A 27677-nucleotide genomic window follows, 5' to 3' on the forward strand; every position below is an offset into this window, starting at 1 on the left:
TTCAAAATACATTTAGAAGAAAATATAGACATCATGAGGAGGTTGGCAACCCCAAAGTTAGCTTGTCTCAGCCTGGGAAAGGGTTTGTGCACCACTTCGTGAATACAAGCGGTACCACTGGATTACAGCCTCTGAAGAGCGTTGCACATTATGAGTCTGCATCTCTGGTGAGTGGGTTGTATCTTATTAAAATTTTTTATGTTTGTCATGTTATTAGACAAATATTGATTCTGAACTGTTCCAGATGATGTAGGTGCACAGTTGCGGTTGTAGTGTAGAGGATTGGAGTTGTCCTAACTGGGTTTCTTGCTTCAGTAAAATGGTATTCACCCTCCATATGTGAAATGCCTCTCTCTCTCTGTAATGCCACGCACTGTTACATTGTGCTTTTGTATTGTATTAATGATTTTTATAATTGGGACGTGATAGTAGTGGTATTAAGAGTTGGATTAAGTCGGGTAAGTCCTCACTAAAGTCCAGGTACCATTTGCATGGCCTGTCACTGTGTCTATGTATGTATAAACCTAACTGTATATTCATCAATTTATTGGGATAGTGAAGTTAAGGATTATATTTTAAATAAAAAATAAATAAAAAAAGATTGAATATTACAGAATAAAATGTAAGTATAATATTTAGAATGTCCTTATGTCCTTAACATGGATGCTAATTTAACACTGTTGTGTAATTTGGGAATTCTATGCTGAAGTCTATGTTAAATGTTGCTTATTTAATAGCAAATAGCAGCTCATCTGGAGCAAAATCAACTGGATATTCATACCAAGGCCTTTTTGTCTACAAAAAAACATTTTTTAATATTGATTTATGTTTTTTTTTTTATATATAGATTCAGTGTTGAAGTGTGGTTCCATAATTGTTGTGCCATTTAACCCTGGTACAGTTTTCCACATAGAGGAAACCAAACGACCTCTTAAATGTGTGACTGGCAAATGGCAGTTAAGGGGAAAGTTAACATTTATTCTTATGATATTAATGATTTTAGTTTGAGGTGTGCTTTGAGTGTGTTTATGTATGTGTTATTTGTGTTTACAATGTGGGTTTTTTTTCTTTTCTTTTTTTAATCTTCAAGCAATAGTTCTTAGAAGGTCCTGGCAGTTTTGTTTTTGCAGTGTTCTAAAGTTTAAAATGTCCACACACAGTCACAGTTGGGTTTGTCCCATTTGGAAGCAAACTTCACACCTCGGTGATATAAAGTCCATTTGCTTCAAACACTGACTTATATTCTAATTACACTCTATAAACATTTCTCAGTTTATGATGCAAAAAGCCCTGAGAGTTTTTTCCTCCTAGTTCATTTACTGCTTGCTGAACATTTCCTAAAGAAATCATGATGATGCATAAATAATTACAATTGATTTATGTTTTGTTGTGCTTAACGTAAGCATTTGGGATTTCCTGGATCCTTTTGGAAATATCATAACCTTTTGTTTTGTTTGATTGAGGCCTGTCAGGGTTGTGTGCTTTTCACCTCTCTTATTAAATATAAAAAAAAATCTCACTATTTCACTTGGAGATCAAACGTCTGAATCATGGTGATTGGAGACCATGGTTGGGAGTCTGAGTGAGCGTAAAAGAGTGTGTCTGGGTGGGAAGGCACTATTCTCTCCCTTGTCAATCAGATTGACATTAGCCAATCGTAAAAATCTGTGAGCTCCTGAAAAGGGCAGATACCAAGTGTGTTTAAAAAGGCAGAGTAGCAGTTTAAAAGGACATGGTAGCTTTCTCACACATTAGTCCATACACCTTTTGATTAGTAGTGGTTGTACATTTGTTGGAACTGGCATAATGGGAATGATTGTGGCAAAAATATACTAATTAATTGATATAACCCTGTCATTATTATTTCACGGATTAATAAAACACTGCCTAAATGCAGTAAACCAAATAAAGGTTTCCTGAAACACAAAACTAGTTATTATTTACTGAAACAGCTTGAGTTGACATTTTCTTTTTATGTTCTTAGTATTATTTTAACCCCCTTGTTCTTGTCTCCTTGTTATTTAGGTTTTGAGTGAATATGCAATTTTGTGTCATTTGCTTGTACAACTGTTACCACAAAGTTGGAAGCACCCAATTGTCTAGAATGTCTTTGTATGCTGTAGCTATTCCAATTTACCATTCTTGGAACTAAAGAAAGATGCCTTTGGTAATGAACACCTATGGGATGAGATGAAATGCACAATGTAACCCAGACCTCCTCAGCCCAACATCAATGCCTGACCTCACTAATGTACTTCTTGCTGGATAAGCACAAATCCCCTCAGTCATGCTCCACAATCTAGTGGAAAGCCTTCCCAGAAGAGTAAACACTATTATAACAGTAAAGGGAAACAGAGTTTAAAATGGGGTATTCAAAAAGCACATATAGGTGTAATTGGTTAGGTGTCCACATACTCTCTCTCTTCTCTCATATATATATATATACTTAAATAACATGATGAAAATTTTGTATACTTTTTTTAAACGCATATAATGTTTATAAAAGTGCTAATAGTATGCATAATAATATGTAATATAATATATAATATGACATACATAATAGTATGTCACCTATGCCAAAGATTTAATTGAGCAAAGTGTGTGTGTGTGTGTGTGTGTGTGTGTGTGTGTGTGTGTGTGTGTGTGTGTGTGTGTGTGTGTGTGTGTGTGGGTGTGTGTGCGCATGTGTGTGTGTGCCTGTGTGTGTTCTATTAGTCTCTGCCTTTTTAATGAACACAGTAATTTGCCAGTAATCGGATTGAGGAGTTCAGGGCTTAATATTGACTGCACTGAGAGCGAAAGGGTCTAAATTTGTTATCGCATAATCTACACTAATATTCCTAAGAGATGGCCAATAATCCTCTTAATGACTGAGTCTACTTAATGAGTTTCTCCATAAGCCACTACTGACAATGAACAGAGGCAGCTGAGGCACTTTTGCCCAGCAAGAATTCCTTACTGTTACCAAAGCCATTAGGTTATTCATACATGTATATTTGTTTGTTTTCCATAGTGACATGGGAATTCTGAAGAGGGGCGTATCAATATCTAAAGAAGTAATATTTTTTAAATACATTTTTCATGTTAGTAAAAATATAGCAAACATATTATCCATGTTTCATTTACAGCAAATATATCATATATCATTTATATTTATGATATTTTATGAAATGTATTTCTTTCACATCTCAAAAAGACATATAGCTACATTTATAATTTATAGCAGAAAAGCAATTTTTTTCCATTTTTTTCTGTGGTATTTTAAACTCTCTTTTGTAGTATTATTATTATTATTTATATGTGATGGCACTCTCTCTCTCCTTTTTTCCTTTTCTTTCTTACTTGGCTTTTTCCTTTGTGTGTGAAGTCGCTCAATTACAGCTGCAAAAGTCGGCTGAATTCAAAAGTGACTGCAGAATTGATTACTGAGTTCACAGGGAGACACATACCCCCACTCGTGCACACCTTTGCTCTTACTCTTTTTCTCTTTCCCATTCTCTTATTCACACGTACACAGAAAAAACATAAATCTGGTTTATTTGATCTGAAATGTACTGAATGTAAATTCTAAGAATGCTATTGCTCAGGCAAAGACAACTGGGGCATTCTTTGGCGCAGTCATTTTTTAACGTAATGGTTTGTTCATTTAGAAAATCGAAGCATAAACAGTGTGTTTATATGAACCTCTTTTTTTGAACTCATTTCTATTCAAATTGAAAAAAATTTTCCATATTGTATTTACATACAGGCAGAAAATCGTGTTTGCCGCTTACGATGTGCTATGTCTAAGCCTTTTGTCTCAGTACATTTGGTTTTCTTTATTGTTGCACATATTTAAGGCTCATAAAGCATGCCGTGACAAATATATGTAATATAATGTAGAGCCGATATAAATGTTATTTTTGTGTATATTATAAAGTAGAATATTTGAAATGTGCTTGCCATAATGAATGAATTTGCACTGTATTTTTTGGGGTAATTTATATAATATAGATTTTAAATCCACATATTGTTGTCTGTTTAAGGATTCTAATGAGTTCTTGAAAATTTTGATAAGCATGGATATAATGACATTTTCACAACATCTGGATTTGTTATATTTTTTCAATGAGGTCCCAAGTAAGATTGAGCCAAAGTCTGCTAAATCCTTTGGGCGACCAGCATTTTGTCAGTTAGGTCAACAGTAGACATCGTTGTAGGGTGAGGAGTGGAGCCAGGATCAGATTATGAGTTGTGGGGTTGAGGAGTGGAGTCGAATAGAGTCAGACCTATACACCCAGAATAGACATTTGGCAATACTGAAAGAGTATGTGACTTGAATCTCTTTGTTTTTGCCATTAAGATATTCACTGGGGGGAAAAAATTGTATTTGCAATCACAAATCAGTTTAGATTTTCATCTCAGCCTGTGAATCTGAATTCCAGTTCATTTGCAGGTAGTGTCTGCTAAGCTACATAGACATGATTTACTGAATTTTGTGTTGAAGTTGACAAATTGGGTTGTAAAATGAACTTTTCAGCCCTGAATTTTCCCAGCTGCACATGTAAATGTGCCCTAGCGGAGTTCTTTAGACCCAGTTTTAAAGACCCTGTGGAAATGATGGTGGACAACGTGGTGATGTGATGTTTTCCACTGCTATCCAGGCTAATTGCTGTGTATGTGAAGAATAATAGCTAGGTATTAGGCATGTGATCCAGCTGAGAGAGTTGATGGAGGTATCGACCACAGAGACCACTGAACCATTCATTTTTGGTTAGATGATCAGATGGGAGCGTAAACAGTTAGGATGGGGTACATATGAGGTCAAATTCCAGTATTATTAGATATGATTCTATCTATCATATATGGTAGGTAAATTATTATAAAGAGATATGGTACTGTAATTTTCAACAACAGTCACTAGCTTACAGCTAATGTTAGTGATAAACATTTTGATTGTTTTCTTTCTTTATATATTATTCCTTTTCCTGTTGGATTTATAACTAGAAATATTACAATACCAATCCAAAACTGAAACTCAAGTTAAGCTAGTTTGCTAGTTTGTTAGTGATGAACAGTTGTTTTGCTATGCTCTTTTGTTGACTACTATGTGTTTATTCACATGGTTCACACATTGTGTCTATCACAAAATTAAGAGTTTGTTAACTAGCTAGGTATTAATTCGCAATCTATGTCCTAACACTATGTAAAATCAATGGGTGATTTAGTTATTTTTTTCATTGAGCCTTCATAACTGTTGAAATTGGTTGAGTTTTTGTCATTACGTTTTAGCAAGCATGCATTATGTTGTATATATATATTATATACGTTATTATTTATTGCTCCAATCTGCAATATGTGTAGCTAGATTGTATATTCAAGTCCTGATCCTTTCGTGATTTGGATGTGGTATGATTAGGTTTTTTCACCTCAACTAGGAGACATGAAACATGTTCCAGCATGACAATGCTTCTCTGTGAAAAGCAAGCTCCATGAATGTATATATTACAGGTTGGAATTGAACATCTTGAATGGCCTTTTAAAGAGATCTGAACTTAACCCTACCTTTAGAATGAATTGAAATGCTGCCTTTTAGGATTCCTCACTCTACATCACTAATTGATTTAACTGACACCCTTGTGGCTGAATAACCACACTCATAAATCTAGAGAAACATCTTTTATAACTAATATTGAAAATAAAGAAAAATGTCTTGTTTTTCTTCTTTTGAATGTCAGGATATTCAAACAAATTAGTCAGTATTCAATAATGGATGACTTGTGAAAAATGAAGTTGATGTTAAATGGATTCACACATTAATGTAAAAATGATTTTTGGGTACTTTAATGATTTAGGGTGTGGATGCAGGAGGGGAAAGTGTTAATTCTGTGTGTTCCAGTTGGGATTTTTCGTTGGCTTTTCACACAAGTTTTTACAATTTGTTTTACATTTTTTATCTAAATCCTGTACACAGTATCTTTAATTGAACTTTAATTTTACATGCATACGTTTGATTTAATTTTGCATACTGTTAATTTTCTTACTAATACTTTTAATTTACATAATTTTATTTTAACATACTTTTAATTTTATTTTACATTCAAGTGCAGCAGGACTAATATCAATTAAATCAATAACCATGTAGATTTCTGGATGGTCTAAAATTCAAATATATACAATTTCAGCATTTTACATTTTTAAATAGAAATGGCAAGGTTTAACCAGGGTAGTTGGGTGAAAGGGGTGGTTTGGGATGGCCAGTAGGCATGGTAATTTTGCCTATTTGTATATATATATATTTATTTATTTATTTATTTATGTTTATCATTTGTATATCTGCTGTGGCAACCCCTAATGGGAGACAAAAGAAGATTTGTGTATTTGTATAGTCAGAAATCTCCCCAGTGTGGGATGAGTAAAAGTATATCTTCTTTCCTTCATGAGGTTTAGAGGTGTTAACATGTTCATAGAACATTACTAGCAGTTTATAACGCATTAACATCTATGCAGCAAAATATAAAACTAAGTGACATATTGCTTTAATGGTACAATTGACAACATTTTACCATTAAAAATGAGCATTGCTTGCTCTTTTTACAGTTTTCCTCAATTGTCTGACTCACCAGTGTCTTGACACACACACTTTCTTTAACACTTCCACTCACACCTGCCTGATGTACTTATCCTCTCATTTTCTCTTTCGCCCTCTGTCTCATTAGACTCCGCTTGCGTTCTAATGTTTTTCTCTCTTTCTTCTTCCGCCTGTCTCACACACTTTTCATCATACCAAATACAGTAGCATTCCTCTCTGTTCCCTTTTCCCTGCTCACTGTTATCAGAGGTCTACTCATTTAATAAAATAAAATGTCTGTACACATACAATCTGCTTCCTCAGCGCACACACACACAAAATTCACACACTCAGAATTCACACATAGTGGATGGATAATAGCAGTGCATTTGAAAGAAGAAAGAGCAGAGCGATATCTTGTGGTATTTAGCCATGCTGGGATTGAGGAAAAAAAAGAGGAGGTCAGAGATTTTGATCCGGGGGGAAAAAAGCTCAAGAAAAGGATTTCAAAGGAGAATGAAAGAATGAAAGGGCGGTGTTGGGAATTGGCCCGTAATCTTACATGGAAACAAATAAAAATAAAAACATGACAGTAGAATAGAACAGATCAAGGCTGAGATGAAGAGATGCATGATTGAATATAGAGAAAAGAAGTTGTTTTTAAAGTAATGCCTTGTGCATCCACCCTTATGAATCAGCACCAGTTTATACTATTACGACCGTGTTCTTTCTTCTCATTTACACACTGGGATGTGTGATCCCTTGTACCCACTGGGCGCATAGAAATGAATAAACTAGGCCACAGGAGCAGAAAGAACAGGTAGAAGAGTTCATAGGTGCATCCATCCATCTTGTACTTTTTCTACAATGCACAGGGAGAGGCAGTGTCTCAGGAGAAAGAGCAACATAGAAACTGGGGGTTGGGGGGATTTTAGTCAGAGTGAAGAATAAGGGAATGAGTGAGAGGTGCGAGTGTGTGTGTGTGTGTGTATTAAGGAAGAAAGAAATTAGCAGGGTCCACACAAAGAGTGTGTTCAGTCTTGTGTGTGTGTGTGTGTACATGTACTGTATTTCAGTTTGACAGACATGCCACATGAGACATTTCTAGTCCAAACCAGCCATGCGTTTTTGTTTGTAGACTGAGTGAGACAAAATTCACACTCTCCCTACACACACACTCACACCCCAAATGCCTGTCAAATTCGCATGAAGCAAACTATCCCAAGAGGCAGATTCTTCATAGTGCAATCTGTAAGATAACAAAACTAACCCGGATCGAACTAATCAAGTATTTCACACATGCGCACACCCCACTGTAATCATTAGATTCATTAAACCCCATCGGCCCAGTAAATTAAACCTGCTGAGAGACTCCTGGATGCATGCCAAGACTGGAGCGCTCATTTACACATTTGTAAACTAACATACGGAGGGGAAAAACTGTGTAGATCATTTCTGCACACTAGAAAGGGTGAAAGCAGTGCCTATGATGAGAGAGTCTGTGTGGCACAATGAGGGGGGGCAGAAAGACCTTTTTTTCCTATTCAGCCATATCAGGATACAGCCAGCAATCTTGTAGTAATCACAGTGCCATCTGTTGGCTAAATTAAGATATGCAGGTGTTTTTTAAAAAACGTTATCTACTGACTATTCAGGTTTGACAGGGGGTTCGGTTCTCAAATGCTCATGAAATTTTCAAATAACACTTAAAAAGAAGTCACACTCTGAGGTCATAATTGTGTCACCGGTGCCATCCAAGAAAGGAACTTAGAGAGCCTTGCCTTTCACTTTATAGAGAGAAGTATTGACTTTTTGTTGAAGGTTCACCAAAGCCCAGCCTTGAGCTGTGATTGGCACACAAAGACATATGCTTTACCTGCTCTCTGAAACAGCATTGCAGATATAAAACCGTGGTATGAGTCATGCCTTGGGTAAAATCCTGAACAAGAAATGGATGAAAGGAGGTTGTAGGATATCAGGCTTTGTCTATCGCTAGTCAGGATAAAATCAGGCTGGCCCATGAGAGGCTTTGGAAGAAAGGTCCTGCCTCCTGTTTCTGAGGTTCCTGGTTCAAAGTTGGCCTCGTTACTCTTTCCTCTTGAGTGATTGTTTATCAGACATCATGGCTTCTTTTGATTTGTACGATAACAAAAGTGATGCTTCTGTCAGCACAAGTGATTCAAGATGTGTTTGGGTCTGTTTAATACTCAAGTTGGACTGAAAAACTGAATGAAGAAACAAAGGGATTATTCTAATTTGAATTCAAACAAACTTTCATTACTTTGTAGCATAATGTAGATGGACACAAGTATTGGGACACCCGACTTTTACAGCCATGTGTGATTTTTCTGAGATTTTGCACTAAATTTACCCCTTACTAAAACTAGGAGACCCAAAGCCAGTTCCATAAAGATACAGTATCACAGCTGAAGTGGAAGATCTTGAGTGACCTCAGCCCTATTGAACAGCTTTGTGATATTTACATTTATAGCATTTTGCACATTCCCAGTAGATTGGAGGTTAAATTTAACAGCACATGAGAACTAAATGTGGAATGAGAGCTTCAAAATGTACATACAAATATTATGGTTAATTCATCTTTTGTCAATATAGTGTAGTGTTGTTTTTCCCATGGTAGTTCTCTGCCAGGCTTTTACCACTGCTGTCCTCAGTTCTTGCTCGTTCCTTGGTATATTTTGAAATCCATGCACTACTGGATTCGATTTAGGTGACTGGTTACAGAACATTCCATTACGCCCACATTCTACTCCTATACATTGTGGTGAAGAGCTTTAAAAATACCAGCTTTTTTTTAATGTGGATTTAACCCATATGTATTTACCCCGGGTTAGAAATATAAAGTATCGAATGTATGTAATTATGTGAAATAGCACAACAGATAACTATAGTAACAACTAAATATAAAATGACTGGTTGATGCGCTATTCTTGACAATGCAGCATTTCCTGTGTTTGTCTCTTCCAGAGCCCCAGGTGGGACAGACTGGTCATTCGGTCTATCACTGCTGGATTTATTGCACCACCTGAGTCTAACAGTAGATGCAGTGATTGATCAGATCTTAACCCCAGACTATTGAGCCATGGAAGCAATGAGATTATTTAGATGGGGTTGTCTTCACTTTACATCACATACACACTGATACATACTTTATGACAAAGCTGGACTTGTCATTGATGGCTCACCTGAGATCAGCCTTGAACTGCGATTGTCTTACCGAGACATACGCTTTATCTGGCTGCTGAGTCACTAGTGCAGACAACATTCATAGATTGGTGTTGGAGATGTTTGTCCTTCACTAGTGTCTGGAGCTTTCTGTCTGTATAATGACAACTAAAGCATACAAGCCTCTTCTTGGCTCGAATGCAACTCGAGTGTCATCTGACATCCTCTGGAAGCCCTGGTCTTAATAACCTTTTAATAACCTTTGTTCCCCCCCAGGTGCTCAAGTCTTGACTTAATTGTCTTTGCTCCTCCTGTCTGTGATTTTACTCCCATATTAGATCATTATACATATTGATTTGTCACTCTTCTATCGATGGGTTCAATACCTTTTGCAAATTTAATTCTGCCACTTTAGCTAAAGGTCACACCTTGACACAATATGGACAAAAGTATTGGGACACCTGACTTTTACAGCCATGTGATTCTCACACCAACTGTTACATTTACGGCATTTGGCAGACGTGCCCTTATTCAGAGCGAATTAAATCTAAAAAGATCAAATAAAAGATCAGCTTCAAGCAACCGAACAGCTATGAGGTTGAGGGGCCCTGCTCAGGCTAGGATTTAATCTCACGATCTTTGTAGCTGGCCAATACCTTAACCAATAAGCAGCTACTACCACCTAAGCTTGTATAGGATGTCTTTAAATGCAGAAGCACTGAAATTCTCCCTTCATTTAAACTAGAAGACCCAAACCTGTACAGCATGACAATGCCTCTGTGCAGAAAGCCAGCTCTATGAAGATATGGTTTGCATGGGCTGGAGTAGATGTGGAGTGGCCTGCTATAGCATTGGTTGAATTGGAACGCTGACTGCCCCAGGGCTCCTCACCCAACACCATTACCAGACTTTACTAAAGTCCTTATGGCTGAATGAGCCCAAATCTCCACAAACACCCTCCAAAATCTAGTGGAGAATCTTCCCAGAAGAGTCAAAGTAATAATAACAGCAAATGGCGACTAAATGGGAAATTAAATGTTTAAAAAAGCACATAAAAATCTTAGTCAGGTGTCTACAAACTTTTGTCCATATAGTATTTTTCTTAGTTTTAGAGATTCATAGTTTTGGCAAAAGAAAAACAGCATACTGTTTAATAAAAGACCAGATTTTAATAAACCTTTTTTGTTATAAATACAAGATTATATTAAACACATTTAAATAAGTTTTATAAGCACCCTCAGGTTCCAAATCAGCTTACAAACATAAATTCTCTGTTGCACTTAAGGCTTATCAAAATGAGCTCAGACACACACAAAAAAAATTGTACATCTCCTATCTTCTCCTTCTGAAGTGCAAGTGTAATTAAAGCAAATTTTGCGACTTGGCCCTATTTTTTCTACAAGCCTGCTGCTCTTATAGAAGTAAGATATGGCACCAGGGTGTGCAATAAGACCCAGTCATTCTAGCTTTTTTAAATAAATTACATTCATTACAATTCAGTAGAATCTGTTGCGTGCTACGTTTGTTTCCGAAGCAAATTAATGTTAATTTGGCGAAGTGAGACATGAAATCAAATCATGGATCAATCAAGATGATCTCTGAAACAGGCTGTACTTTGTATAGTGCTGCAAAAGGGTGCAAAATTACAAAAGAGCTCATTTGAACAGTTGGAAGGCATGAGATCGGACATAATTCTAGACCTGACTATAAAGTATGCATAGTACACAGGAGGCTGGAACTGATGCTATCGCTGTTTTAGGTTTGTTACTGGTCAATGCTTGGCCAGCTTGCTAGCAACCAACTTGTGTAAAAACAAAGCTTTGTGTATAGGTAGGCCTTGATTTCTTCATTGATCTATAGTAAAGGCTTCATCCTGGTCAAGTTATCCTGTTTTATGTTTCTAAAGCCTACCACAAACACTGGGCATTAGGTGGGAACAGACCCTGGTGTGTTACTGCCACTTTTGGGAAGCTGAATTGCATAAGCAAATATGACGCATACTCTTTTTGCTAAATGCTAACCGCTACATTCTGACCATTCTTCCAAGCCTGCCTTTGTCTGACCAATTACACAAGGAGACTCAAAGTGCAAATTTTCAGTGCGACTGCAGGTTTACTAAAGTAGACAGCAATAATAGTTGAGTAGATGCAGTCGGTGAGGCCTTTGTAAAATCTTTAGTGTACATCTATATAGGAGCATCGTTTTGCTCTGTTTTTAGTAATCCAGTTATACTGGGATATGGTAAAGAGTAATGATCTATTAATTGGGCATCTATACAATCCCTATTTGGTCTTGCGTTTCTCTCATAGTGTAGCAGTGTGTGTATAGCTGTGGCTGTGTGCCTGCAGATGGAGAACAGTGATTCAGCAGTTTCCGTAGCTGGGTCATAAGCAATGTGTGCTGGTGAACAGAACCTGCCGTTAAGCCGTCTGCTCACTGGAAAGACTGTGTTAGGGGAGCACTCCTTCCAGTGCCATATTGTGTTTCTTGATGAAGCTCTGATGACTAGCTGTTTGTCTGCAAGTCTGTTAGGAATTACCCAGCAGTACACTGTTGCAGGAACAGTGGACAGAATGTACTGATGTTACAACAGTGTATGTATGCTGTACATGGGTCAAAGACAGCAAGGAAACAAATCAGGAGTATTCAGATTAAGAAACGGATCCTTCAAAAATTCTTTGACTTTTGTGTTTTTCTTTACTTTTATTAATACGGACTGTTTTTCTGAATCCATTTTCTTTCTCTGAATCACCACTTTTGCCACTTAGTTTTTCCCTTTAGTGTCTTTTTAAAAAAATAATTTAAAGAAAGTTGAAATGATGTTATTGCATATTAGGAAATTCTTGAAAACAGGAACATAAATGCCAAAAAACCCACTTCATCTTTGACCCATATACACAGCTGCAGCACACAATTTTGGTGTGTGTTTGTGGGTACGTGCGCACAAGCACTTTAGGCTCTACTTATTGTGTATTTGCCTTTCTGTAGCTGTGAAATGTAAATTTTGGTTTTGCTGCCGTCTGTCCTTTTGAACCACACTTCGCCTGCACTGACTGCTGTTATGACTGCCCTGAGAGAGAAAAAGAGAGAAAGAAGGGATGAAAGTGTTTAGTATAACATCATTTCCTAGGACAGCATAGTATGTATTCAAAATCCCAAGCAAGCTGTAAAATCAAGGTAACAAAGTGTTTAACTGCTTCCTGGAAAGCTACATTAAGCCTTTATACAGCAGATTAAAGAAACGCTTGCGTGTGTGTGGGTTTTTTTTTTTTATAAACCTAATCTCTAGCTTCCACATCTGTAACCTGTGTGCATCTACCGCAAATGTTTTGACATACTGAAAAACAACCTGTGAACAAGAAGCTCACCTGTAATAGGTCTTTAAAAAAAAAAAAAAAAAAAAGGATGAGACTAATTCTAATGCCCAACTAAAGAAAGTGCTTATGCATCTTTTCAAACTTACGCAATTTAGAAAAAAGCAGTTTTGGGTTCTTTACACTTTCTTCTGAGTATTGGTATAAGTCACTGTCACAATACACACAATCATCTACTTTCGGCTGCTCCCATTAGGGGTTGCCACAGCGGACCATCTGTCTCTATACCACCCTGTCCTCTACATCTGCCTCGTTCACACCAACTACCTGCATGTCTTCCCTCACCACATTCATAAACCTCCTCCTTGGTCTTCCTCTTTTCCTCTTTCCTGGTAGCTCCATCCTCAACATTCTTCTACCAATATAATTCATGTCCCTCCTCTGCACATGTCCAAACCATCTCAATCTCACCTCCCTCACCTTGTTTTCAAAACATCCTACATGGGCTGTCCCTCTAATAAACTCATTTCTAATCTTGTCCATCCTCGTCACTCCCAACAACATCGCTAACCACAGTCCTATAAACTTTCCCTTTCACTCTTGCAGATACCCTACTATCACAAATCACTCCTGTCACTCTTCTCCACCCACTCCACCCTGCCTGCACTCTTTTCTTCACTTCTATAACACACTCTCAATTACTTTGCAACAATACACAGATAATGCATTGGCATAAAAAAATAAAAAATAAATAAAAGTCAAATTTAGAACATATCTTACCAATACATTTGACTGAAGAATTCATCAAAGCACAAATGTTATTTTCTAACTGTTCCCAGGTTGAAAAATGTTGGCGTATTTCTTTAAATAGGTTTTATATTGAGAGAGAGAGAGAGAGAGAGAGAGAGAGAGAGAGAGAGAGAGAGAGAGAGAGAGAGAGAGAGAGAGAGAGAGAGAGAGAGAGAGAGAGAGAGAGAGAGAGAGAGAGAGAGAGAGAGAGAGAGAGAGAGAATCGGGAATACTGACTGTGCTGGGCTTTCATCATTGACTTCCAATAGAACAGTGTTGCCCTTTGAGAATCTCTCTCCCTCATAAAACAGAGTACCTCCTTCACAGCGCACTGACAACTGACGACCTGCCAGAGAATGAAGGAGAGAGAGAGAGAGAGAGAGAGACAGACAGACAGACAGAGACATACGGGTTGACAGGTTTGCAAAGAGGAATTAGCAGAATAACACCACGTGTCAGTGTGGTAAAGTCTTACAATTCAAGAAAACCTTCACTGCTGACAATTTGTGTTTTTTTTTTTTTTTTTAAATTAGCACTAGTGTTCGTGTGTGTTTACACAACAGTGTGAAGTTTTGTGTTGGCCCCAATGTATCATCCTGTACAACAAAACCTGTGTCAGTCATACAGAATGTATACACTTCTTCTTTAGGCTGCTCCCATTAGGGGTCACCGCAGCAGATCATCCGTCTCCACTCCCCCCCGTCCTCTACATCCTTGTTCCTGGTGGCTCCATTCTCAGCATTCTCCTACCGATATACCCCATGTCCCTCCTCTGGACATGTTCTAACCATCTCAATCTAGTCTCCCCCACCTTGTCTCTAAAATGTCCTACATGTAATAAACTCATTTCTAATACCGTCTATCCTCGTCACTCCCAACGAAAACCTCAACATCTTCAGCTCTGCTACCTCCATTCCAGCATTCCCCTTCTCTCCAGCATGTACCTTCAGCTCTCCAGGCTCTTCTCAACCTGTTCCCTACTCTCACCACAAATCACAATATCATCCGCAAACATCACAGTCCAGGGAGACTCCTGTCTGACCTCGTCCGTCAACCTGTCCATCACCACTGCAAACAAAAAAAAGGGCTCAGAGCCGATCCCTGATGCAGTCCAACCTCCACCTTGAACCAGTCTGTCGTTTCTACTGCACACTTCACTGCTGTCACACTGTCCTTGTACATGTCCTGCACCACCCTCACATTCTTCTCTGACACACCTTCATACAATACCACAACTCCTATCTCAGCACCCGATCATACGCTTTCTCTAAATCCACAAACACACAATGCAACTTTTTCTGACCTTATATACTTCACCAACATTCTCAAAGCAAATATTGCATCTGTGGTGCTCTTCCTCGGCATAAAACCATACTGTTGCTCACAGATGGTCACCTCTTCTCTCAGCCTGGCTCCCACTACTCTTTCCCATAACTTCATGGTGTGAGTGATTAATTTTATTCCCCTGCAGGTCTGCACATCTCCCTTATTCTTAAATATCAGGTACCAGCACACTCCTCCATAACCTTCCAGAATGTTGTTAAACAATCTTGTTCTTCTACCGGTATGTTGTCTTTTCACTCTTCATCCTCTTAATTGCTGCTCTCAATTCCTCCTTACTTATCCTATCCTGCTTTACCATCTCCACCTCATCTCTCTCTCTCTCTCTCTCTCTCTCTCTCTCTCTCATTCATCAGCTGCTCAAAATACTCCCTCCATCTTCTCAACACACTCCCCTCACTAGTCAACACATTTTCATCTCCATCCTTTATTGCTCTAACTTGCAGCACATCCTTCCCAGCTCGGTCCCTCTGCCTGGCCAATCGGTATAAATCCTTTTCTCCTCCCTTAGTGTCCAACCTCTCATACAGCTCCTCATATGCCTTTTCCTTGGCTTTCGCCACATCCCTCTTTACCTGCTGCCGTATCTCCTTGTGCTCCTGCCTACTTTTCTCATCACTCTGTCGATCCCAATTCTGTTTCACCAACCTCTTTTTCTCTTCATGCTTATCTGCACTTCCTTATTCCACCACCACGTTGCTGTCTTCCTTTCTATTTCCAGATGTCACACCAAGTACTAGCTCTCACTTATTATTCTGCAGTAGTGGCCCAGTCATCCAGCACCTCTTCACCACCACCGAGCCCCTGTCCGACCTCTTCCCTAAACCTCAAACTACAGTCTTCCCACTTCAGTTTCCACCATCTTGTTCTTCTTTCAGTCTTTACTCTCCTCCTCTTCTTCTTTACCTCCAAAACCATCCTACAGACCACCATCTGATGCTGCCTAGCTACACTGTCCCCTGCCAACACCTTACAGTCTCCAAACAAAATAAATAAATTATATATATATATATATATATATATATATATATATATATATATATATATATATATATATATATATATATATATATATATATATATATATATATATATACACACATACACACACATATACATACATACATACATACATACATACATACATATATATATATATATATATATACACACACACACACACACACACACACACACACACACACACACACACACACACACACCAAAAACATTTTTACCTTTTTAAAAGAAACCACTAGTTTCAACTGGAACGAGCTGAAAGATATTTGCTCATACAGTTATTACGCAGCTAGTGTTGAGTATAATGTGGCACCAACAGCACAGCATGAGCGCCTTTCAGAAAGAAAGGAACAAAGAGCAAGTGAAAACGTATACAAAAGAAAAAAAAAGATTTTGAATCAAAAGAATAAGGCATGCAAAAAAAACAAAAAAAAAACAAACAAGGAATGACCAAAAGGAGCTAAAGAAGAAAGAGAAAGCGAGACAGAATGGCAAATAGAAAAAGACAGAATATAACAAAAGGGCAAAAGAAGTGAAGAAAAAAAAAAAAAAAGAAAAGTCCCACCTGCCCCAGGTGTTTTGTCTGCACGTTCGGTATAATAGTTTGCATGAGGGAGTGCGGATGATGTGATGCTGCGAAACAGTTCTGCAGGCATTTCACTACTATTCACACTTATGCTACATTGCCTGCGGCACGTTACACGTGGTTTCATAATATGTAAACTCAGCTGTGCACACGCACACACTCCTGTGTATTCGCTTTGGAGGACAAATCCTATAATGCATGCACACACTCGCGATTCATCCTCTACGGTAAGTGAGCTATAATAAGAACCATGCTGAATGATTTGAATTAAACGTTCTATAGATGCAGATAAAGATGGGAGAGGAAGGGATTTTATGTAAGTGAAGCAGAAAACCACACACACGGAGCAAAGGAGAAAGGAGTCTTAATTTGAGCCCTAATATACATTGAGACTTTCAGGAGAAGCAAATTACGGTTAAAAGCTTCTTGGCTCATGGCGAGGGCTTTGATAGGGATCGAAATTAATCCGCACGTAATGAATTAGAGGCTGTCGGATTGCATGATGCAGTTCAGAGCTCGTTAGTCATGAAGCAGGTTATTACTTTTTTTTTTTTTTTTTACAGGCGTCTCTTTTGAGTGACCTCTGACTGAGAAGAGTGCTGACTGATACGCCGCATCGCAGGACACAGAGAGACACTTCTAGGGATTAGAAGGTTAGACAGCACAAGTGGTGTGGATGCACACATCACACAGAAAACACAGACACTCACACATTGATTAACTGTCAGGCAACACATGAGACTTACTGTCTGACTTCTTCTTCATGGGGATTAGTGCTGCTTTAGCCTGGAGATGATGGCAAAAGACACAAAGATCAAAATTTAATTTTGCATGTCAGTGCGCGCGCGCGCGGACACACACACACAGGACAGATATAATCAGTAAGTGATTTGTGAGAATGGATTATTTAAACAGGTGGTGACCGTTGAATACCTTCTTAATGGCTGTCCAGTCTTCCAGTATGTCAATGTCCCTCAGCATGTACACTATATAGGGTCCTGGGAGAGAGAGAGAGAGAGAGAAAGAGATGTAGATGGCGATGATGAGTATAATGGGGATGGATGAGGTGATAATAAAGGGATGGGTCTGTACACGTGAGGATAGGATGGGACAACATGGTAAACACATAATATAACGAAACGCTTTCAAATAAGCTAATTTGCCCAGTTTCACTTGGAACTTTACGTTTGCTCTTTGTTCTAACTTGTTGTCAATGATGAAATCGCAGACGCGGTAACGCACGTGACCAGAATAGCACCAGTTAGCGCTATTGATCTCGAAAACTTTTAGATACCGCCTCGTGTACCGCTATATTGACTTCAAGGTCATCATGTCATCCACCGCTCCAGAAGGACGGCTTGATCGATGCATTACCTGACACGAGTGCTGGTTTTTTCTTCCTCTCCAGTTGACTTAGGAGATTTCTCTTCTTACACTTTTTCGTCCTCACTTCATCACTCCACCACTCTGAGACAAAAGGGAAAGCTGTTACTTTTATTATGTGCACTTATTAGTTTTTTATATATATATATATATATATATATATATATATATATATATATATATATATATATATATATATATATATATATATATATATATATTATATATAAATATATGTGTGTGTGTGTGTCTGCGCACCTGAAGTGATATCCACGCTCTGCTTGTCCTCCTCCAGCCTGCGGATCTTTTCCAACAGCTCTGTCTTCATGGTGTCAAACAGCAAGACTCTCTCACTCTGTGAGCACCCCAACACACACGAATTAGAGCGACACTTTCCCAGACGCCACCACCCAATCATTCTAGCTCTCAGGCTAATAGTGTTTGCATGTGCATGTGTGCATTTTCTGTGCTTCCTGAATCGTGTTACCTCCAGATGTTGTTTTGCTCCCTGTATCTCACACTCATGCTTGTGTTTGATCACCTGAAGGCACAGCTCTCTGTAAACACCTGCAGAGAGCAACACACAGTAAGTACATTCAAATCTGCTCCAAATCTAGAATAAGCCCAAATGGGACTTGGGGTGGTGATTTAAAAACAAGAGGAACAGCAGTGACATTAAACATGAAAGAAGTGTTAGGATTAACTCTAGTTCATTTGTATATTTGGTAGAGGTCGACCGATTCAGCGGTTTTGCTAATCTGCACCAATAGATGATCGCTGGGACTATCGGCAAAAAACCATACCGATTCTTTTTATTCGGGTCGCTTTTTTTGCTTGAGCGGTTGAAAGGGTCTGCTGTCATTGCGAAAGTGGCCACTAGAGGGAAATCAATTATTTTATAAAATAATTAATTATAATAATTATACAATATATAGTATAATTAATTTATAACTAATTATATCATAATATATTCATGCTCTTCATTTTCATGATTCAGTACTCTTTTTTTGGGGGGGGTAATAAAGTTTCAGCACTATTTTACATGAAGTGCAAGGCTTGTTTGTTTTTAATCCATTTTTAATCTGTTGATAATTGGTGGTCGGCATGTACGAGCCAACCTGGCAATCGGTATGGGTATAATCCGCTATCGGTCTACTTCTAATATTTGGTTCTCCAGCTTGGGAAGGTGTGTAGATAAGCAGCACAGGAGCCTGGAACAAGCAGATTCAATAGCTAGGCTTATTTTTTAATATTAATAGTCAGGAAAAAAAAAAAAAAAAAAAAGCCCTATTCTTTTCATACTTGCAGCCAAAAGTGTCTGGACACCTAATAATTACATCTGTATCCGCTACAAAATTGAAAAGCACACAACTGTATAAATATGACGGATGTAACGATACACGCATTCGTACCAAAATTTGTCAATACAGGGCTTTCAGTTCGATCCATATGTGTACCGAATGCAATCCGTTTTACGTGCAGAACATAGTTTAAATCTAAGTTCCCTTAAGAAACATATTAGATGGCGGCCCGCAAGTTTGTTTAGTCTCCGCCTCGTACTTAAAGTGCGTTATTATTATTATTATTATTATTATTATTATTATTATTAATAATAATAATAAACTAGAAAACATACACAACAATGTCAGGAGTCTAAAAAAAAAAAGAAACTAGTCAGCGCAGCGCCACTGTGGCTACTCACTCCGTACCAGAAATACGATTTCTTTTGTCCATGCATGAAAATGCCAAAGAATTCAAAGTGCTAGCGTAGTTGCTAACCAGGAAGTGGCTTAAGCTTTTTATGTCTAGCTTCAAAATTTTCTGTTAAAAGGAAAAAAATCCTGACATGTCCACATATTGAGGGAGTGAATGAATGAAGGATGGAAGTGAAAAGGCATTTGTTTATTGGTTGTTTATTTAAACAATTTAATTGTTTAATTTAATTTAAAGTGTATTGCTTTAATTTGATTTATTAGATTTTATTTGTATAAAATTGTTAAATATTTTATATATCAATATTAGGAAACTATTTAAAATTGCTAATGTTCACAAATGCTAATATAAAAAAAAAACTGCGGTAATTAAAAAAAATATATATATAAAAAAAAAAAAAAAAAAAAAAGCAAATTATGCTGAACCATAACTTATAAACCGAGGTACGTACAAAACAGTGTATTTTGCGCACACACACACACACACACACACACACACACACACACACACACACACACACACACACACACACACACACACACACACACACACACACACACACACACACACACACACACACACACACACACACACACACACCAGAAACCAGATTGTGTTTAATTGTCTGTCTGTGTGCATGGTTCAACCCTTGATCCCACTTTTAACTGAGTCAATTAGCACGTTTCTTTGCGATGCATGCCATTTTTTTTTTTTTTTTACACAAGTTGCCGATGTATTATTACCTGCTACCTGAGTGCGAAGCTGCATGTTTTTCTGAAGTATAGCCAGCGGCTCTCTGTACTCTCCTGCTTTTCCTGTCAGCACCTCGTCCAGCTTTACTTTCACCTGGTCCAGTCGCTCACGAAATAACCTACACACAAGGGGAATAGAGGTGAGTAACCAGGGGCACATAAGGCAGGATTATGGTGGTAGATGTGGCCATATGTGCACAACACTGTAAGAAATTATATTACTGCATGAGTGCATGGAAGCCAGTAAGGCTAAAAACCAGACAAAATGTTTCATAGACAGAAAAGGATTTGCGGTGAATGTTGGAAGTGATCACAAGAGCCTGCTGTGAAAGCCATTAGTGTTACACGGCCAGAGTCAAATATCAGGTCATGCACTCGCTCCGATTAGAATCCTATTATTTAATGTTCTTTACTGTTCTTGGTTTAAATACCTCAGCTTGTAGGGATTTTTAAATAGGGGTGAATTTGAAGGGTTTTTACTGGAACATTTAATGGTAACTACCAAATACACTAAATGCCCAGAAGTAAGTATGTGAAGTTTGGCATGGAAGAATTCGAATGGCAGACACACTTTGATCTGAATTGCTGACTGTGCACCACCAGACCTCAACATCAGGGCTGGACCTCACTAATGCTCTTGTAGCTGAATGTGCAAATCCCCAAAGCAGTGTTCCAAAATTGGGCGGAAAACCTTACCACAAATGTAGCGGGTATTACAGTTAAAGGGAATTGAATGTTAAACTAAATGTTTAACAAGCACATATGGGTGTGGTGGTCAGGTATCTACAAACTATTGGCCATATAGAGTGCTTTAAAAATACATAGTATTGTGACAACTTTGTTATAATTAATAGGATATTATTTGTGAAGCACAGCGGTTGAATTCTCAAATTGGGTCAACCAACACCCAGCAAAAGGTTACGATGACATCCGCCACATAGAAAAGATTAAGTTAATACGAGGTGGTAAGAAAAGGTTTTGAGACTAGTTTTGTAACACACCAACAGATGGTAGCACAAGACTGCACGCACAGTCACAGGGAGCACCGACCTTTATAAGTCAGTGTGCCGAAAGACACTGGAAGTTGTGCAACTGGTGCTATTATGAATATGAATCACTGATCCAGCGATTGTCAACACCATGATCTCGGCCCATACTTTGTGCAACATCTACTTTTGGCTTTTGTTTAACCTTAGGCTCTTTTCACACTGATTTTACAATTGGTGATTTCTATTAAAACATCCTTCAGTCGGATCTTTACACCTCTCCAGAGTCCTCTTCGTTACAGGATGCCTGATAAAGATATTGGGAACATGGCCCTTTTCTTTAATCTATTTCTGTCGATAAACGCAGCACGAACTGTTCAGTTTCCTAAAATATCATCTCTCTCTCTCTTTTTGGTTTCAGGTTCATCCACTAAGTCTTAAAAGGATGATGAAGCTGAGTGACAGAGCTCACTCTGGCTTTCCAGACCAATCCAGAAATCTTCAGATCAGGTCATGTGGTTTTGAAAACTCCATTAAACAAGGCAGTCTTACTTTTCTTTAAGTTCCAGGAACTGCTTCTCCAGATCAGACATCTCATCCAGACACTCCATTCTCCTCCTCTCACAATCTTCATCATCAATCTCTGACAGAGGATTACAGAAACACTCATTAGCTGGGATACAACATTCTTCTGATAGAACATTAAAACACTACTTTTACACTTATCTGCGATTAGCTTCTCGATCGGTGCCCTGCATGAAGAGAGCTGATCTTCAATCAGCATAAGAGCCCCTTCAGCTTCGATACTCTAATAAGTGCTTTACCTGAACTCTCCTCTTCTTCCTCCTCGTCTTCCTCTGCTTCACTGTCCTCCAGGTCACTGTCTCGCTCCTCTCCACTCTCCTCCATTGTCTCCTCGGCCTCTCCTCCCTCCTGCTCCCTCTCCTCCTCTGTCTCTCCGTTGGCGTGAGGCACCTCAGAATCAGGCTCCGTTTCCATTTCCTCTTCTGTTTCACGCGGAGCAGGCTGGGCTGGCATCACTGCTGCGCTTGCCCTTAATTTACTGCAGATTGAATCTGAACACGGTATATCGTTAGGATAAAAGGCAACATCCTCACCAACATTATGAAACGCAGTTTTGGACCCACAGCAGATATCCTTTACAATAAGCCCAGTGAGGGAGACGACGACTACAACCAAGCTGAAGTCCCATCAGCTAAAGTGCAAAATAAATCTGCTTTAAACTATTACGCATTGGCTAGATTCCACATCACGTGGTTGGTCGAGACCTCAGTGCTGCTGAATTCTGATTGGTCAGAAATCATTTTGTGTGCAATTGTTGTATAGTAATGTTTCCTGCCAGAGGTGTTTATTTGGCAACTGTTGGAAAGACTTGCCTTTACAGTCAAAGCTAAAGCTGTAGCCTTCTCTGAGGGTTTTGTTTTTTCTCTCTTATATGACAAGCTCGAAGAGTGAGGTGATGTTTATATTTATACTTTTGTACATTTTCTTAGCATATCACTTGGTAAAACATGTATAAAACCCTTCAATACATGCCGTTATAGAAGATTTCACTTCAGAGTAGTAACAGTAACTCTCCCATTGTGTTTTATTAGTTATTAAATGTAATAAATATTGTTTTATACTCCATGTATACGCTTTTTAGGAGTCAGCATTAGATCAGATTTGACTCAGTATAGTATAAAGCTTTTATTAATGAACTTTAAATGTTAATTAATTAACAGATTAAAATATAACTTCAGTATAAAATCAGTCCATATTAGTTTATTCCCAATGACCTCTTTTCTAATAGAGTGCACTGATGTATTTCATGTAAATATGTTATTACATATGATAGATTTATGCACAAGAACTCAAGACTTTTTCATACGGGCGTTGACTGGTATACTAATGTCGTGCTTTATCGCTGCAGTTTTGCCAGACCATGAACAATGAAGCCATCAGTTGGTATTTCTACTACAGGTTGCCATGGCAACTTTTAATCAGTGAATGGCGCAAAATCAATAAAAAAAAATTTCCATTTTTTACAACAAATCAGGAGACTGATCAGATGTACTCGGATGTATTGCCTTCATGCCTACTTGCAGGTGCTGCGCCACGTTTGCATAAAACTTTTCTGATCTTAGTTTAGCCTGTGAAAGTCTCTAGCGCTTCATGAAAATAAATGGTCCCTGTAATGACAAATGTATTACATGCAAAGTGTTGATTTCTTTACTAATCTCATTTAAAGTAACAGAATATACTGATAAAGTAAAGTTGGACATAATGTGTCTAGTCATATGAGGCAAACTGTACGTGTTCTATTTCTCCTCGGTTTTAGAAGATGCTTCAATAGCTCCTCAAACCCCCACCCCCCCTAAAGAGGAAACAAGTGCTTATAAGGAAACTTATAAGTGTATGGAAAAGCAATGCAGACGTGATATTAAAGTTTTTCTAGAGAGCAGATTTCTATACCTTTTTGTTGTGGAATGGGAGCTGTTGCAACTTAATCGCTCTAGCCTTTTTCATAATTAATATTTAAAGACTGGGTTTGTTCCAGCAGATCATAATTTCTCTTTTTTACCTAGGGAAATAATGTTACATTTCCAAAACACCTCCAGTCATTCTGTCGCTGCAATTCGTTATGTTTTAAACACCCCTTAGGAGAAAGTAGGAACATCTTGTGTAAAGTCCCTCATGCCTATCAACAGAACATTTATACATTAAACCAGAACTGTATCAGAAAATGTGTCAGAATTGCTCTAAAGCTGATCCCAGGAATTAAAGTAACTAGCATTTTCCATAATGCATTTTAATGGAAAATAAATACATGTAAGTGTATTGGTGTGTGCATAAATATTAGGGATTCACCTGCTCCACTTTTTTCAAAAAAGACACCCTGACAACAAGAATAGGTTTTTCCAAGAACAGGATATATGAATCTATACACACACCTGTGAACAAGGTACTGCAGCATCTGCTAAATCTATTATGCATATAATTCTTTAACAATCCTACATGGTTTCGATCACCATTTGTTGGATCTTGTGAAACCCAGGATTCATAAACATTTCAAAAAGCATTTTATGTAAAACTAATCTGGAATTACTAAAATATTGGTTTACTTAATGGATGTGCCTGTTCTTATCATTCTTATTATTCGTAGTAGTATGTAGTGGTGATAGTTAGTAATAGTGGTGATGATAGTGGTTGGTAGTACTAGTAGTTGAAATAGTAGTTGTGGTGGTATAAAAGGTTTTGTAGAAGTAAGTAGTGGGTGGTGGTAGTAATAGTGATGGTAAAAGTACTGGTGTAAGTATATAGTGGTAGTAATAGTGGTGGTGGAATTGTATGGTGGTAGTTAATCGTGGTAGTTGTAGTAGTGGTGGTGAAAGTACTGGTGGAAGTATATAGTGGTAGTTGGCAATAGTTGTAGTAGTGGTGGTGAAAGTACTGGTGGAAGTATATAGTGGTAATTGTAGTAGTGGTGGTCAAAGTACTGGTGGAAGTATATAGTGGTAGTTGGTAGTGGTAGTTGTAGTAGTGGTGGTGAAAGTACTGGTGGAGGTATATAGTGGTAGTTAGTAGTGGTGGTGAAAGTACTGGTGGAAGTATAGTGGTAGTCGGTAGTGGTAGTTGTAGTAGTGGTGGTGAAAGTACTGGTGGAAGTATATAGTGGTAGTTGTAGTAGTGGTGGTGAAAGTACTGGTGGAAGTATATAGTGGTAGTTGGTAGTGGTAGTTGTAGTAGTGGTGGTGAAAGTACTGGTGGAAGTATATAGTGGTAGTTGGTAGTGGTAGTTGTAGTAGTGGTGGTGAAAGTACTGGTGGAGGTATATAGTGGTAGTTAGTAGTGGTGGTGAAAGTACTGGTGGAAGTATATAGTGGTAGTCGGTAGTGGTAGTTGTAGTAGTGGTGGTGAAAGTACTGGTGGAAGTATATAGTGGTAGTTGTAGTAGTGGTGGTGAAAGTACTGGTGGAAGTATATAGTGGTAGTTGGTAGTGGTAGTTGTAGTAGTGGTGGTGAAAGTACTGGTGGAAGTATATAGTGGTAGTTGGTAGTGGTGGTGAAAGTACTGGTGGAGGTATATAGTGGTAGTTAGTAGTGGTGGTAAAAGTACTGGTGGAAGTATATAGTGGTAGTTGTAGTAGTGGTGGTGAAAGTACTGGTGGAAGTATATAGTGGTATTTGGTAGTGGTAGTTGTAGTAGTGGTGGTGAAAGTACTGGTGGAAGTTTATAGTGGTAGTTGCAGTGGTGGTGGTGAAAGTACTGGTGGAAGTATATAGTGGTAGTTGGTAGTGGTAGTTGTAGTAGTGGTGGTGAAAGTACTGGTGGAAGTTTATAGTGGTAGTTGCAGTGGTGGTGGTGAAAGTACTGGTGGAAGTATATAGTGGTAGTTGGTAGTGGTAGTTGTAGTAGTGGTGGTGAAAGTACTGGTGGAAGTTTATAGTGGTAGTTGCAGTGGTGGTGGTGAAAGTACTGGTGGAAGTATATAGTGGTAGTTGGTAGTGGTAGTTGTAGTAGTGGTGGTGAAAGTACTGGTGGAAGTATATAGTGGTAGTTGGTAGTGGTAGTTGTAGTGGTGAAAGTACTGGTGGAAGTATATAGTGGTAGTTGGTAGTGGTAGTTGTAGTGGTGAAAGTACTGGTGGAAGTATATAGTGGTAGTTGTAGTGGTGGTGAAAGTACTGAAGGAAGTATATAGTGGTGGTAGTTGTGGTGGTGGTGAAAGTACTGGTGGAAGTACATAGAGGTCGGTAGTAGTGGTTATGGTGGTAAAAGTACTGGTGGAAGGAAGTAGTGGTAGTGGATGTGGGTGGTGGTAGTTTGTGGTAATAAGTAGCAGCAGTATTAGTAAGTAGTAGTATATAAACTATTTTTTGCACCCACATTAAGCTGTGTAGATCCCCTAAATGTTTACACACATTTGTACACGTGCTCTTTGTGTAGTCCTGTGTGTAGCTCTACTAGTTCTATTAGTTTTGTGTTTCTCTGTGTTAATGTTTCATCTAGCACTTGGTTCCGGAGGTGCGTTGCTCTGCTTCACTGTGTACTGTACTGTATACAGCTAAAATGACAATAAAGTCACCTGACTTTAGCCTTCTCCAAAGACCAGTATCTCGAGAACAAGTAATAAATAATAAAACCTGTCTTTATTCCTTCATCAGTGTACATTACCACCGTGCAGCTTTGTCTCACTGAACTCATGGCCTCCATTAATGAGGGGTTTTGGCCTCAGTAATGGCAACCTTTTAACAACCCTAAATGCCCTAATTGTTGTTCTGATGGTTTTGGACCCTCCGGCCTGCCTAATCTGCACGATACGACTGTAAAGAAGAAGGACGTTCCTTCGTAATGTACTAATGTAAGTGAGAACAACATGCTGATGGTTTAATTCACTCTTTATGTCCGTGTTTCGAATCGACGTCCGAGTGTGCGTGTGCTGCGTTGTGTCCGTCATTCACTCAAACACTCCGTGATAAAGCGAGCCCCTGGAGGCTGGAGCGCCGAGTACACGACTCGAACCACAGTACAGTTAACAGCATCCAGAGAGACTTACCTCGGCCGTCTGTGCGTGTTTATACGCCGGGGAGTTGCAGATTTGCGCCTGGACGTGTTCTATCAACTGGTGCAACTTCGACTTCCTCGGGATTTGCGCTGCTCGCTTTCGTCGGCCATGTCGTCCACCAAGTCAGCCAATCAGAGCGCACCGCTCGATCCCCGCCGTCCAATAGGATCGTTAGAATTGTACATCGCTGGCTCACCGATTAAAACTGAAACCCAGAATCGTCCAATAGTGCTTTAAATATGTTAAAAAAAAAAAAAAAGCCGAATCTCTAACAGGAATTACTTTTCGGGAACTTCCGCCGGAAGAGATCAAGTTATATTTACTATTTTACATCACATAATATTGTGAATTCATTTATGTGCTCAAAGACACGCGTCAGTGTCACATATATAACATCATTTAATTGAATGTTTTATTAATGTTATTAATTTGTTTAATTCAAAGGACTTTCCCCCCAAACAAATGCCTTTAGGCTGCAGTTCTAGATCTCC

General features: G+C 38.5%; 1 protein-coding gene across 4 annotated transcripts; it reads right to left on the reverse strand.

Annotated features, from left to right (window-relative positions):
* Positions 1 to 10882: 10882 nt before the first annotated feature.
* On the reverse strand, positions 10883 to 27336 carry brms1 (BRMS1 transcriptional repressor and anoikis regulator). Of its 4 annotated transcripts, none has more exons than XM_083541283.1 (11): positions 27178 to 27336; positions 22442 to 22680; positions 22170 to 22260; positions 20623 to 20750; positions 18654 to 18733; positions 18425 to 18521; positions 18158 to 18250; positions 17717 to 17781; positions 17530 to 17569; positions 14074 to 14182; positions 10883 to 12803 (listed from the first exon to the last, which is right to left on the reverse strand). In XM_083541283.1, the coding sequence occupies exons 2-11, from the start codon at positions 22653 to 22655 to the stop codon at positions 12686 to 12688; spliced, it is 1035 nt and encodes a 344-aa protein (XP_083397409.1). In that variant the 5' UTR covers positions 22656 to 22680; positions 27178 to 27336; the 3' UTR covers positions 10883 to 12685. The 4 variants fall into 4 exon arrangements, with proteins under 4 accessions (XP_083397409.1, XP_083397408.1, XP_083397411.1 ...); XM_083541282.1 differs by having other exon boundaries at positions 18158 to 18268; XM_083541285.1 differs by lacking the exon at positions 14074 to 14182.
* Positions 27337 to 27677: the final 341 nt, after the last annotated feature.

The sequence above is a fragment of the Silurus aristotelis genome (assembly GCF_946808225.1).
Source record: "Silurus aristotelis genome assembly, chromosome: 5".
Taxonomy (NCBI): domain Eukaryota; kingdom Metazoa; phylum Chordata; class Actinopteri; order Siluriformes; family Siluridae; genus Silurus; species Silurus aristotelis.